The sequence below is a fragment of the Telmatherina bonti genome (genome assembly GCF_933228915.1).
Source record: "Telmatherina bonti genome assembly, chromosome: 17".
NCBI lineage: Eukaryota > Metazoa > Chordata > Actinopteri > Atheriniformes > Telmatherinidae > Telmatherina > Telmatherina bonti.
The window spans coordinates 19802217-19818229 of record NC_136615.1 but is presented as its reverse complement, the minus strand read 5'-3'; the positions used below and the strand labels follow the sequence as shown (position 1 = coordinate 19818229).

General features: G+C 38.1%; 1 protein-coding gene across 1 annotated transcript in view; it reads left to right on the top strand.

The window, feature by feature from the left end:
• Window positions 1-16013, top strand: part of wdr70 (WD repeat domain 70) — a gene marked incomplete at its 5' end in the record, with an annotated part of 39723 nt that overhangs the window by 12237 nt on the left and 11473 nt on the right. The window contains 4 exons of the mRNA XM_079256293.1: window positions 3498-3672; window positions 11240-11339; window positions 11800-11884; window positions 12016-12154. Coding sequence (XP_079112419.1) covers window positions 3498-3672; window positions 11240-11339; window positions 11800-11884; window positions 12016-12154 — 499 coding nt within the window. The remainder of the gene's footprint in view (window positions 1-3497; window positions 3673-11239; window positions 11340-11799; window positions 11885-12015; window positions 12155-16013) is intronic.

Below are 16013 nucleotides of genomic sequence, written 5' to 3'. Positions count from 1 at the left end.
ATTTTTTGTGCTATCAAACTAATGTATGCTAATATCTGCATCTTTTTTTTTTCTGGAAAGAGCTTCATAGCTGGGCTGGTAAGTGTGATCTGCGTGACAGAGCAGGGATGGAGAGTGAAAACAGACACCACAAAGTGTGTGTGAGCATGTTGGGACAATCTACTCAGTTGGACACATCAGGGTCATCCACAGTCCAGTGCTTCACCAACTGCTACCCGCCTTACAATGCAAGTGTTCCATATCCTGCTCAAGAAAGCGCATACCAGACCCCAAAGGACTGCATTTATCTTTTTTGTTCAGTGTACAGCCATGGCTGAATTTTTGACTGATGGTAACTTTTACATCTTTATGTGTGAATACAATGTTTGTTTCTTTTTCTGTTGAACTGATTCTAAGGCTACGTCCTTGTATGTGGGGAAAGCTTCTCATCATGTTGCTTGATTAACCCTTGATCATTTCATTTGACTAACAAAATACCTTAGCATGCTTGTCCATAAAATCATAGAACCACACAAAGTTCTCAACACCAGTAACCAATCATCAGGTTACATCTCAGCAGCTACTTCTTCAAGATCTGCCTTCAGCATTACATTTGAAAAAATAAGCAAAAAAAAAATCTCCTTTTACTGATCACCTACTACTGTATAACTTTTGTGTTTTTAGAAAAGGTATTTAAGTTTTAACTCTTTCTGAGGCTAATAACTTTTTTTAATCACTTTGTTTTCTTTCATTTTCAACATAAAACACATTTTTTAAAAAGGCCTCTGTACATACCAGAAGGACAATTTTAGGTTAAAATGTCTAATTTCAAGGCATTTCATTGAGTGCCCTATAAAGGGTTAAAGTCTTGTAATAACTACCAATATTATATATATATATATATATATAAAAAACCCTAATTTTTATGTTAAAATTCTAAATTTCCAAGTTTTTCAATGAGCACCGGGTAACCCTGCTGGGTGTTTCTACAGATTTTTTTTTCTTTTTGCCTGTAATATGTGATGTCACCTACCTTTTTTGTTGGGTATGTTTTAGTTGATCTTTTGTAACATGAAGTCAGACAAACATTGTTTTGAAATTTGGAAGAATGGCCTCTCACTGTACCCACAGTCCATCTGTCTCAGACCACATTGTTTACTCTTTGGCTTCCTTGCTTGAATGCAATTGTGTGTGTGTGCCTTCTCCTAAATCCTTCTGTTATTTTCTCACTTTATCTTCTTCAGCTGTGAAGGAAGATGGAGCATCTTCCTCCCCTTAATCCTCCTTTCTCATAACAGAGCCCCAGTTAGTCAGTCAACCAGCTATCACTGGAATTCAACCAGTAAACAACCAAATACAACCATATAGAAGATGTACATCTCTCTTTTCCTTATCTCCTCATCTGGGAAAGGGATCCTAGCAGCTGTCACCCCCACTAGGTATATAACCTGGTGGACAGATAAAATCTGGGGCCAAGGGAGTTGTCACTCCTCAGTTGATGTGTGAACGACTGTGTTACCTCGTAAAGTGTGCATGCATGGTTGAGGTTGTATGGGACTCATTTTGTTACATTCACCCCTCTGACTTGGTAGTATTTGCAAAGTAAAATGGGCTGCTGATTGAAGAGAAAACAGGCATGTAGGAAAGAGGATACACCAAAGGTACTGCTGGGTTTGTTTTATTCTACACAGTATTTGGCTTATTCTAACATTATAAAAATAAAGTCCTTTCTCTCCAATAGGGAAAAGAATGTTTTTACATTTACACGAGCCATTTCAGAGTACCATGTATCGAAGCAGACGGTTTCCAGTTTTCCTACCTCACTAAGTGTTTTTATTTATGACAAGTGAGAGCATGGAGTCTTGCCGGTGCTTATGGTTGGATCCACACTGGTGGGCTCTAACTCTGCTCTGTTTTGCTGACAATGCCATGTTTTGAGGGAAAAAAAGGCCTTACGATAAATGGCATTCCAGGTTTTGTGTGCAGCGTAAAAGGTTACGTTGTCTTTATTAGCCTTACAGACGCCTACAGTCTTTTGTAAACAAAAGAGAGATGTCTGTGTGAGGCAGCAGGTGGACCTATTTGTCATACGGTCCATGCCTTTCACTGGTTCTCCTTCACTCTCTCAAATCCACTATACATTTGCTCAGTGCAGAAGCTTTCAAGTTGCACTGAGCAGCAGTTTTCATATGTGCGACTTTGCACTTATTAGATATTTATTAGCAACTTTGGGTTATGCAGAATAGAACAAAACTGAATTGGAGTTGTATTTCCCCCCTCCAAAAATGTCTTCAAATGACTATTATATCACATTGTTAGACCTATCCAAACACAGTTGAGTGTGTGTGTGTGCCTGCTGCTTTGTAGCCAGCCATGGAGGAATCCTTGCCTGTCTGTTAGTAGCAGCTCTGCCTGTGTGTTTATACTCCTCTACTGACCCTCTGACCCAAAGGTCAAGATGCTCACAAGGCAAGCAGTGGGTCACAGACACATTTGGATGTACTTCGTCTGCCATGAGTGTCAGTGTGAGTGTGTGAAAGGTTGGCTAAACATGTGTGCGTGTGGTAACGTCTTCCAATAAATAAATGTGGGGGGTTAAGTCACTATGACTTGCATCACTGGTGGGGGAGCACTTAAGTTTGTCATATAAGGCATCATTTATCTTCTTTTCTTTTTTTTCCCCCCCTCAGTCAGTGTCAGTATTTTACCATCTGTTTTACTTCAGGTTTACTGCGAATGGTTCAAAACCTGAAAGGAGATGATTGAAACCCACTGGCTACAGCGACGGATGTAATGTGGCTGTTTAGATTTAAATTTAGATTAGGTCGGAAGAAGTCGTATGCAGCATATCTTCACGACAGAAAGTTATGCCAGAAGGGTGAAAGGTGAAATGTTCCACTTTGTTCCAGTCTGATCCCATGTTTGCAGAAATACGTATCAACCTCACTCAGAGAGATTTCTAACCTTTTATTTGGAAATAGTAGCACATCTTTGTTTCTTTTTGTTTGTGTGACTGGTGGAAAACCTGGATATACTATTTTATAATACATTTTTATTTAGAAAATATATTTGTAGCACTGTTCAAAATCAGAAAGTGGCCAGTGTTTGATGTATAAACCTGCAACCATTAGGGATTTACTGTTGGACATTATATTGTATGATGTTTTGGGATCAATTCCCACAGCTGTCTCTAGATGAAAAGTCTACATTTAAGAGCCCTTCTTAGTGCTACAGGTTGTGTAATGTGTTCACCAGATGCAGGAAAGGGAATCAGGATTTCAGACATACCTGTCAGACTGATGTACTGTTCTGCTGTTTGCAGAACCCCTCACCCTGCAACACAGAGCTGCCCAACCTCATGTTCAAAAGAGTAATCGGAGCAGCTAGTGTCTGTATGAGTCTAATTTATTATAGTGGTTGGCATTGTAAATGATCAAATATGTTATGAATGACAGATATTTCATGACTGATTCATGGCAGTTGGTTGAGGATAAATGGCATTCTCTTTCTGTCCACAGCACTGTGCGCACATGGGACCTGAACTCTGAGAAAAAACACAAGTCTGTGTTCAAACCTCGCTCCTTTCAGGGAAAGAAGGTTATCCCCATATGCTGCACCTACAGCCGTGATGGAAAGCTCATTGCAGCAGGCTGCCAAGATGGCTCCATCCAGATCTGGGACAGAAACCTCAGCGTGAGTCTTAAACCATAAACTAACCGCCATGATGTGCAAAAGGTTGTAAAGATGGGATGCCTGTTTTGTTATGGTTTTAGGTACAGAGTCATGAAACACAGGTCACACGGTCACAAACCAAAGAGGTCATAGATCAACAAAACAACAACTGAACAATTTCAAATGCCTACATAAAACAGGGAAAAATTGCAGGATAGATTAAAGTAATTAAGATCAGATGAAAGTGCTGAATAAAATGCTAAGGGGTGATTATGACAATGCGTACTTTGAAGAACATGAATGAATGTTAGTGGTTAATACGTTGCACTAAAAAAAAACACTTAGATGTGAGATGAGAGAAAAAATCCAGAAAAACCAGCTGGAGACTTCTTCAAATGTTTTTTCTGCCATGAATAATGAGATGTTTAATTGTTTAATCAAAATGCTGAACCTGCTGACAGACATGTTGCCTCCTTAGAGCCACATTAATAGTAAGGCTCACAATAGCTTGTTATGTAACTGAATAAACTTTCTTGTCATGGTAGAGGAGTTACATAAAAATGGGGGTGAGGGGGTTTAATTACAATTTCCTGCTGCACATTTTCTACTATTAGTTAATTAGATCATTAGGAGATCAAAGCAAATACTCTTTACTTTAAGTTTCACACAGTCAAAGTAAGAGTTGATTTAGGCTCCTGCGAGATTTCCTGTTCACTTAGTAGGTTGTTTTCCCTTGTTGAGAAATCATCATTGTGGGGAAAAAGGAAAAAAAAAAAGGAGAAATCTATTTAGAGCTTCAGAATGCATCTCTTTTATCTTTTATGAAGATAGCGCAGCAGGACATGATGCCATGTTTTGTGTTTGAGCAACAAAAGGACACCACTGGCCAGTTTTTGCTTCTTTTCTCTAATGTCAATAAAACAGATTAAAATAAGGGAAGATGAAATAAAAGTGCTGTGCATTAAAAACAAGTGTTTGTGAATCTACAACACTCTTAATTCAGCATTTCAAAGCTAAACTGTTCTAGTTTTGTCACATACTGCTTTATTGGGAAGTCATTATGAAACAGTTTTTAACAAGCTGCTTTTTCCACAGTGAGAAAAATTCTTTGTGGTTGGATACTCGAGTCTGAAAAGACCCTGACTTATTAAAAGTGGACATCAAATTGCATACAGACATTGCCAAACACTTAAAAAGACCCAGTATACATCTTTAGCAATGCATGTGTGTGAGTATACTTACTAGAGCAGTGCTTCTCAGACTTTTTATTGTGTAATAAAGTTTGAGATATAAAATACAATATAAAATGTTTCATCTTGCAGTTATTCTCTAAATGTGAGGTTAGAAAACTGTCAGAATCTTCATAAATAAGGAAGAAGACATGGCTTTTGGTGGATCTAGTTCACTGCTGTGACAAGGACCCTGCATACCCAAAATCAGATTCTCTCACCAAGGTTATGCCAAACTCTAATTTTTAAATGGCATGTGTAAAAACTTGATTTTTTATTGTTAATGTGTTGAAAAATGAGGGTGCTAATTTCAGAACATTACCTCTGTATTAACAGTTTAATTTTGACAGCCCTGATAAAAAATTTCAAATACTTTGTACAATTATCGGGAGACCCCCTGAAATCATGTCCAGACCCCCAGTCTGAGAGCCACTGTTCGACAGAATTGTCCCTTTTTTGTTGCATTTTTAAAAATATTTTCTAACCCGTCAGTGACATGCAGATTGAGGATAACGTTAGGGGCTTTTGTTATTTCTAATGAGAATTAAGGTAGCAACAGTTAAGCTTTACTTGGTGAGTTGAAACACCTTGATTAGAAATGGACTTCTGGAGTAATCATGTGGGAATCAGCCTGCCAAATTACTCCAACAGCCAACTTTATAACAATCTAGGCTTTTTTTATTTTTATATTTGTCATGTAACCACTTTCTTGTTGTGTACTTCCACAAACTGGTATTAAATAGACTCCCACCTCTTCCCCAATCACCTATCATCCCACCTCAGGGCTTCACATAGCAGCAAGCTTCAAATGATTGTGTTAAAGCTCTCAAAATTTATTACCCCTCCTTCTCCAAGCTAAATATTTACCCAGCCTCCCATAGCAGCTTACAATAGTCATGTCTGTTTCCTGACCACTGGAGCCTGGCCTGTCTGAATGGCTCAAGAATTTTAGTTTGTGCCCTCTGCCCTAATCAGCAACCTGTGCTGCTGACTCAAATTCAGTCACAAGCCTAATAAGGAGTTGACCTCCCAATGCTTTTATTGCTGCTCCCTCCCCCACTCAAATGAGGCCTATCTCCTGTTGTATTGCTACAATTACTCATGGCTAGAATATGCAGGCAGATCAATCATGATCAATCTTGTACATGACCTTGATCTATTGCTCAGCCTGACGAGAAGCTATTGAGGATGACACATCGTGTACTCAAACCATGACATGAGTTGATTGATCCAATGATGGGAATGAAATTGGTCTTTTCCAGTGGGCTGCGACAGAGAGTGATTGCATGTTCATTCTCTGACCACAGTGGTTTCCAGGTAATGTGCACATTGTGATACTGGGTGCATACAAGGTGCAAGTCTTTATTCCAAAATATTACCACAGAGATCCAAGGAATGCTATGATGTCATTGGTGAACTTTAATGTTTCCAGACTTCAAAATGGGACCACAAAAGAGATGGTTTTAATAAACCCCTCAGCTCAGAGTGTTATCATTGGATGACATGACAAACTCCCTTATGTTACTTGCATGTGAGTGACTTTGTCATGACAATGAAGTCTTAAGAATAGTCTGTATAACACTGTTGGGAAAAGACTGGCAACAACAATAAAAAAAAAAACAATAAAAGCAGGGCTACTCTATTAAATTTTCAGGTGGGCCAGATTTTTAAATAAAAAAATGATCAGAGCCAGTAAATAAAGTACGGGAAAATAAATCATAATAAAAAAACAAAAAACAAAAAAAAACCCAAACATTTACATTTTGAAAAATAAGTAGTTTATTAATTTTTCTATTTTAAATTCAGTCCCACATGACAAGGACGAATGCACAAAATAAAATAATTAAAATTCCATTCAGAGCCTATTTTTCTCCTAACTTTTAACATAAAAAGGTCATATCAAACTAAACTTTTCGATTACGTGCCTCTTCACATTATAATCTATAAACATCCACACACACTCATTGCAAATTAAATACAACGGTTTGGCGCCAGGTGGGTTTAAATCTGCGGTTTTCGTTGTCAGTTTTGCGTTTTGGGACTGAAAGCGACCTGCTTGCTAGCGCTGCTCTTACAACTTCAAAACACAACAACACGCGCTGGGGTTAATGTTGCTAGGCAACCAAGTGTTGCATTCACGGTCTGCACAACTGTAGGATTGTAGCTACTTAATCAGTGTAGGAATGACTGAAGGTTCTTCATTAATATCTTTATTCCTTTACATAGTGATCACGTTAATAGTCCTCTGCCTCGTCTGTTCATACTGCGTCCATTGTTGCAATGCATTTCTGCAGTATACTTGCATAGGTCAAAGTAAAAAAAACCCAAAACAGAGATAACATCGTCTCTATGTTTAGGTCGCAAGTGGAGTTTTCTTCTTCACGTGGGTCTTGTCCTCTCTTTTGCCAAATACTAGTGTAGTGTCACCTTTGGTGAGAATGGGGACATATTATTCTAATGGTTTGACCAAAGTGCAACGTGAATGTGATTGCAGTCCGCATGGATACACCTTCCTACAACTGAGCCGAGTCCCCGTTCGGACCGAGTCTAGTAAACTGTCTTGATGTGAATGCACCCCTATACAGGTGTAATGACAATATCTTTTGGGGTATTTTGTATTGTGGGGTGGGACATGTTTGGACATGCTCTAGTGCATCCATGTATCTAAACTAGTCTGAACTGGACTATAAGCAGGGGAAAATTGATGGTGATTGTGGTGTTAAACTCAGAACAAACTCTAGGAGGCATTTTTTACACAAAATAAAAGCAAGAAGTGTATACACCAATAAATCTGTGGACCAAAGTGATGCTTCAGTACCAGCAGAACATTTGAGAGAGTTAACCACTAAGAAAAATAACACTTAATGTCTGAAGATGTATTGAGAAACTGTCAAGCATCCAATAAACATGGCTGTACCCAACCCTCTGAAATAGTCCCAATAGTCCACAAAGCTATCTCGAAGTTCTCCAGTTGTAAATATTTACACCTTATCTCTGTTTCTTCATTGTAACTTGTCCATTGTTTCTGTCATTGTTAAAAAATGGGATTTTTCCCTTACTTCAACCCTTTCATGAGAGGCCATTGAGTGACTTTAAAGTGATGTATAAAATCTATATGTTACAGTAATGTCCCATTGTCTTAAAATAGTCCTGTTGTTTACTTTTGTATATGACTGAGAAAAGACTGTTCTTGTAGTACTACAAACATTTTTTTTGGGGGGGGGGGGGGGTCATCTGCCCCTTCATTCCAGTGTGGTTCTCAAACACACATCGCCTCACCATCATAACTTGTTGATTTCCATGAAAGATCAGAACAGCTGTTCAGGACTGTGGTTTGGCTACTTGATCCTCACACAGTAACAAAGGTCAGAGTAGGAAGTTAAACTGCCAGCACACAGGGCATCATTGTCTTTCAGGTGTGCAGTTGTAAAAATATGGCAGAAGCAGAGATGTAGAGCCTTGCAGTCTTTATATAATCAAGCTCAGATAGCGTGATTTGGAACAGTTGGCTGCGGCAGATTGTTATCTTAGTCTGCTGAGGATGAAACCCAATGCTCCGTTCCTTCAACTATTTATCAACTCCTGCTGCCGAAAGTGTGTAGATGTGGATTAGGACTGTGTGTGCGCCACACGCATGTATGTGTGTATGAAATGGCCTTACATTACTTAGAAATGCCATACACAGTTCTAAAAATGCTCACTTAATAAAACTCTGATGAATTCAGCGAACACTTGCTCAAAGAGAAGGCTTACAGAGGATGTCACAAGGCATGTGAGAAGTTTCAAACAGTGTATGAGAATCTGGTTTCACAAGCAGCCTGTGTAGATTATCACAGGAAACAAACACCGTGGCATCTAGCAGTGCCAGCCAACATCAGGATAGTAAATAAACACTTGAGCTTTCACAACAGCAGCATATGATCTAGAAATAGCTCAAGTGGGTGTATGTTTGCAACACGCAGCCAGAACAAGCACAAGCTACCTAGTGCCACTTTTCCTGTTTGATAGATTGTCATGAATCCAAAATGAAATATTTCTCATTTCGTTAACCTGAGAAGGACATCAGATAAGAAAAGAAGGTGGGAGAAAACTTGTGAAATAATTCATCACAGAGAACATGGCTTAAAATATTTCTTATTAACTAAGTTGAGAAAAACTGTGACTATGGCGAAAAACACGTGTTTGGTTGGAACAGGTTCATTTAGAGTGATGGAAGTGGGGGGCAAAACATCTGCACAGCTGCCTCAGGGTCTATGTACAGCAGGCGGTTGATACATCTGCAGTTTATGCAAGTATTACAGCAGCTACCCTGCAGAATGTGTATATTATGTTTCCATTGTCCATCCCCGCACTATTCTAAACGCAGTAGTGACAGCGGTCAGTGTTGGAACATATTTAACATGGTGCTACTTAATTAGTTCTACTATAAGTTCCTGTGAGATTAGAAAGTAATTTCTGTATAAAAATGTCATTCTGAATTATTTTACAGTCATGTCAGTTTTACTTGTGCTAATTAAAAGAGTGGTCAGATATTCAAAGATAATGGCTGAGAGGAACGGCATTGAGTCGAGGGTAATCTGTAAGTAAAATGGGGATGGGGGCAGGCAGCCATGCCTCTGGGAGAGGAGGCCTGGAAAAGCTGAATCTGTGTTATCTGCTGTGCAAGGTAACAGTGTTATCTGTCTCTGGGAAGTTATTAACTTCCCTCCACTTATTTTGGAGGTGAAGTGTGGCCTCGTTTCTTTTCTGTTATCATGAGGGCACATCACTCATTCAGCCCAAGCTCCACTCTCTCCTGCAGTTTTTGCTAGCTTTTCTCTATATTTCTCTATCTTATCTGTCTTCCACATTGTGTGTTCATTTGAAATTCCTTATCCACTGTTTTTTGGTCAAAAGCCTGCGGTGCTGCAATTCTCTTTTCACTGATTTATTTGCATTCCGTTTAGAATTAATGACAATGTAGCTGTATAAACCAAGGTTATGTTTGTTTGAGTGTTAGCGAGCCTACTTTCTAGACTATTGCTTCACCAGCTTCGAGTAATGATCGATCTCTGCGATTTGTCTGTACTTGGTCCAGGTATGGCTAAAGCAATGTGTAGCAAATGTGGGAGGAAGCAGAGCGAAAGAAAGGAAGCCAAGTATTGCCTCTTGCACTAAACTAGTTTCCTACACACAGCCAGACATCTACTTATAATTTTAAAGATGAATGATTGTTAAAAGCAGTCAACATTTTTTTCTTTACTTTAGATTTTTTTTTTTTTTAAAGTTATTGTGCATCAAATATATTTGGAACTTGTGCTATTTATTTGTGCAAAGTAAACAAATCTTTGTACTTTTTATGTAGGCCTTAATTGTTTTGTTGTTGTTGATGCCCTACTTTTGTAAATTTGTTAAGCTTGATTGTAGCCAATCTGGATTTTGCTTGGCACACTTGCTGTGTATGTTGCGACTGCGCTACATCTCAGTGAGCACTGAGAAGGTATTAGAAACTACTGGTAAAATGAGAAGTGTGCACAACAGAGGAAATACAGCACTATGCCCTCTGACGACTAATATAATTCATGAAACAATTCGGGATGAGATGTCAATCATACATGCTCCTTTATTTAGCAATATCCCAGGAAAATGACCAGGTGAACAGTAACAAAATCTCCTTTAAACATGATGGAAAAGTAGAAAAAACACTCAAAGAAGAAAAACTGGAACTACATTTTTGATTAGGAACCAATAAAGCAATTTTCTTAATTGGAATGGCATCATCATGGTAAAAGTTTCCCTTTTACCTGCCAAGGTGTCTACATTTTCACTTGGTCTTGCAATCATTTAGTTGAATTAGCTGCAACAAGACAAAACACTTGTTAAAGGAGGGTTTACTATATTAAAGAATTAAAAGGGCAATGTCAGACTGCAGACTGTGGTTTGTGGAAATATTTCTGTTCTGCTTTATTGGTCTGTAAACTGTATGCTGGAAGAAAAATAGAGCTTCAGGATGAAAAGAAAAAAATCCAATCTGCCAGGCAGGGAAATAACAGTTTGCCAAGGTAAATGTCTGTGGTCTTGCAGCATTTTGTTATACTGCTAGTATTTCATAGATTTTAGTAGGTATCATAGTTGTATGGTTTGGTGTTCATGGAGAAAATGAAAACTGTGTGTTTTAAAGGCACAGACAGTGAAAAGCTCTTTCTATTTCTACAGCCAGCCATAAAAGTCTATCACTGAGGAGTGCTTTATGTGAAGTACTGCAAGAGATAACCGAAACTATCTTGTTTTTAGACACATTAGTGTAGAAGCTCAGTGTGAACATCTGCCAGAAAGTATGGAAATTGATGCAATTAATGAAATCTTTTCTTTCTTCCCAGGTTCACACAAAATTCCACTGTCGCCAAGCCCACACTCCAGGATCAGACACGTCTTGCCTCTGTTTTTCTTACGATGGCATGACTCTTGCTTCACGTGGAGGTATAAAATGAGAGTACTGACCAGAACCCACTGTCATTCATGACACATGTTTAAGATTATCATAAGGAATTCAGAGAACTAGCCATTTGTGTCCCTTTGGATCCCTTTCATTGATCAGAAAAAAACCTTTTTATATAATTAGGTGTTCGTATCTTCTTGTGTGCAAATAAATGAGGACCTGTGCTAACAAAACACAGAAAACTCTTAGGATATATATAGTATTTACACGACAAATGCTTCGTTTCATCTTGGTATGTAATCTAGTGAAGAGGTTTCTAACACAAAGATAAACAGAAATAAATCTGAGTAAGAGTTCTTCACTTAACATGATTCTGTAATGTAAATGAGAACTTCTGCAGCTGTGCCTGGTTATAAGGAAACAGGTGGCATGTGACAATAAATTACCTTTTAGGAAAGTAAATTTCTCAATTTCCTTTTCCTTTCACTTTTTCTTTTCTAGGCGATGACACTCTGAAGATGTGGGACATACGCAACTTCAAAAAACCTGTAAATGAAGCCACCAGACTGACCAATTACTTTTCCATGTGAGACTTGTCAGCTGTCATCTTCATCACAGTCTGCTTGTTTGCTTTTTTTTCCTACATGCATGATATGGCTTATCAGCTATATTATATATGTGTATATATATTATATGTGTGTAACTGTTCTTATGCAGGACAGACTGCTGTTTTAGCCCAGATGACAAGCTTATTGTGACGGGGACCTCAGTGAAGAAAGACGAGGGAAATGGGAAGCTGGTTTTCTTTGATAGAACTTCCTTTCAGAGACTGTATGAGATCGATGTTACCAATGCCGTAAGTTGGAACTTTTCTCACAACTACAGTGGCTCTCATGCTCAAGTGTTTTAATTAATTTGCAGGTTACAAACAAACCAAAGTATGACTGAAGAGAAATGATGCCACAATGGCACATCATAAAACAGGAATAACCAGTCCCGGTCCTCCAGGGTCCAGTGTCCTGCAGGCTTTCACCTGACTCAGACTCAGACAAGCTCTGCACATGTCTGCTAAATACACATGGATTTGAATCAGGTGTGTTGCAGTGGGGACACTTAGAAAACCTGCAGGACACCGACCCTCGAGGACCATGACTGAGTATCCCTGTCATAAAACAAGAAGTCTTATTTTCATCACACAGGTGGTTTGGCCTCAAATAGACTTGCGTCCTTAAAACATCTTTATTTGTCTCCAATTCTTTAAAATCACAATGGCAGTATTTTAAGGTGTCATTCAAAGAATTTTTATTTAAACAGTTTTGATCTGTTTCTTGTTCCTGTATTTTTCTAATAGTCCAGTCATCAGGTGGTGGCTATGACTGGACATTTTCTATTTAAAAAAACATAAAAATTCTGTTGCTGCTTGTATTACAGCAACATGGCTATATTGTTTTTGTCATCACATTCATCACATGAGATGAAAAATTTATGCTGGGGTTATTAGGAGGAAAATTCAGAGAAAGATGAGAAGAGTTGTGAGGGGAAATTTGTACAAAATGGATGCCAGTTTTGGAAAAAAAAATAGAGGCAGACTCAGAGAAAGTAGAAAAACATGATCTTTCCTTAGTGTAAGCTATTTCTACAAGGTGTTGGCAAGACTGATAACACTTTTATTTTCAAGCCTTCAAGCTATATTTTAAATTTAATTATCCGCAGACACAATCAGCATGTTCTATTCGCATTAGAATCCTATGTATCTTAAACTAATCCCGCTTTCTCAGAAATCCATTTTAATGTGCCATACAGTAGGTGCTGAACGAAAGGGCAGAGGTGCTGTCTATAGTAAAAACACTGTTTCATTGCCTTTTACTCCACCTCCTGTCTCTCCTCCATCAAACTCCTTTCAACAGATTTAGCAGCGTCTATCTATCGTCATAACACTCAGATCTCAAAGGCTTATGTTGTAACTCGGTCTCTCTGGCTAAGGTGCAACTTTTTTCATACAAACCACTGAATGAACGTGTCCTAGAATGGTGAAAACGCTGGTGTTTTTCACCCGTCCCACTGTGTCAACCGACTGCTGCTCACTAGCTTAAAGGATGGAACTTCTGTGTAATTTATGTTTTTTTTATTTGTTGCAGCTTCATAAGCTAAATGTGATACAACATTAATATCAAATTATTAGTCATTCCAGTTTTATTTAGTAATTTATCACTTCAATTATCGGATTAAAGCTGAATACGAGCTTTCAAGTCTGCAAAAACGTATTTATTGAGACAGCCACGCATCCCTGTCAGCACAGACGTTTGAAGATACTAAACTGTAAAAGAATTCACTGACTCCTCTATAATCACCCTGATGCCTAACAATGCTAAGAATAGCATCTTTTAACATAAACACAGATGCTTATAAGACATGCCTTGCTGAGGCAGTGATTTATTTGCAGCAATTCCTTCCACTGCTGTCTACGTCTTTCTCAAAATTAAATCCAAGTTTTCTTTGTTGTTCTTGTGGCCTGTCTTCACTTTTCTAGAAAGTTTGAGCTCCTGTCTAGTATTAGTTAGATATACAGCCCTGACACATCCCTACACTACATTCAGTTAAAGTACTCTTGACTTTTGAGTGGTTGGTAATAATGGTGTCACTCAGACATAGTAGGTGGCACTGTTGAATGACCAGCAACATAACCTACATTTGTATGGAGGCTTGTCCATTAAGACCAAGTTGTTAACAGCATTGTCTCATTTATTTGTGCTCTTTACAGTCTTTGCCCCCAATTTTATTAGAGACAATTAAACAACAAACCTCAGACACACTGGGTAAAGGAGTCTATTCAGAGCTTAACAACCCTCTTCTCTTGCACCACTTCATGGTAGTTTGTCTTCTTTTTCACTCGTTTGAAGAGAAGTTAAACATTTGGAAGTGATTTTTCCATTGGCCTTTCACTTGTTCCACCTCTTCCTGTAAGTTTACCCTCAGTGCTGTGAAAAAATCCTGCAAATTTCCCACTAAACCCAGCTCGCTGCCACAAAAAGCAATGCAGTCTACACTCGAGAGAAAGACACAAGCTGCCAGTCGACTCATTGATGTTTTTATTCACGTTAATTACAGTAATTTCCTCAAATTTCTTAGCATGCATTACTGATTGTTTATTATTTTTATTTATATTTCAATTCCATAATATTGATTATAGCCTATATATTATAGCCTATATATTATTAGAAGTTTTTTCCTGCATAATGAACTTAATTTGAAACCATTTACATATTTTATTAGATTCTGGTGCCATAAAACTTTTAGTTGTGTGGTTTTAAGAAAGTACTGAACTGGTTTATTTTCTCATGTTGTCTAATCGCCTATGGTTACCATGTCTTCTCGAGCAAAGATATTGGATGATTTTCCAAAACTTTAATATTCAGAAACATGGAAAAAAAAGTAATGTATTGGTACTAACAATCACTAACAAATCACCTTAAAACACATATGAGTGGCTGCGTGCCCTCATAGCTTACTGAATTTTTTTGTTGCAAATACTTTCATAATGGGCTGGAGGGAACGCCCAAACCATGGCCTTTCTTTGTGGAGTTTGCATGTTCTCTCCTGGTGCTCTGGCTTCCTCCCACCATCCAAAGACATGCATATTAGGTTAATAACTCATTGTGAATAGTTATTTGTCTCTCTGTGTTGGCCCTGTGATGGACTAGTGACCTGTCCAGTTGCACCCTGCCTATCACCCAATGATTACTGGGATAAGCTCCAGCTTCCCCACCACCCTTAATTGGAACAAGCAGTTCAGAAAATGTATGAATGAACCGTCGTAATGGTAGAGCAGATTCTGATTATAATTGAAAGCAAACCTGCACAGTCAAATATATTTAAAAATAATTTCAAGATATATTAAATTTTTTGAACAATGTAAATAATTCACATGAGCAAGATTTTATCGATTGTTTGTTCTGAATGTCTGTTGAACTGATAAAAACCCAAGGTTAGAGAAATCTAACCCACACTGAAAAGCAACATGGCAATCTCATGTAAATAACTTTTTTTTTTTACACCGCATTGTGTCATAAGCCTACTTTCTAAAATTTAGCTTTGTGCTCAGAGTAGTTACCATTGGTTGGCATGTGCTCAGTAAACCGGATGAATGTGCTATTTACTGTGTTTATACGATCCGTCTGCCTCTCAGATGGACCAAGAATTAAAGTGCAGTCTTTTTAAAGTGGCATACCCGGCAGCCAAGAGAAAGGAAGGACCACCAATCATTTCTAACTAAACAGTCTACATAACCCCAGACCTGGGTTCTGGGGTGTGCTTGGGAGAAGAGGCTGTTTCAAGCCTGTTTGGTAAATACTTCAAACACGTTTGAGCTTATCTTATTCCATCTTGAAAGAGCAGGAACCATATGAGCTAAACTAGAAAAGCTTTTTGTTTTTAGATGCATTTCAGATGTAGTTCTATACAGATTTACAGTCATCATGCACTTCCTAGTAAATGTGTGTAAAAACTCACTTCCAAAAAAGTTTAGCAAATCTCACAAAGCTGTGTTTTATTGTCTAAATTACATAGAAACGTATCAAAAATTGAAACTGAGACATTTACTATTTCATGGGGAATATTTGCTCATTCTGAATTTGTATGTTGCAACACGTTATAAAAAAAATGGATCAGGAGAAAGCAAAGCTTGGAGAAATAATTGGTCCAAAGAAACACAACTA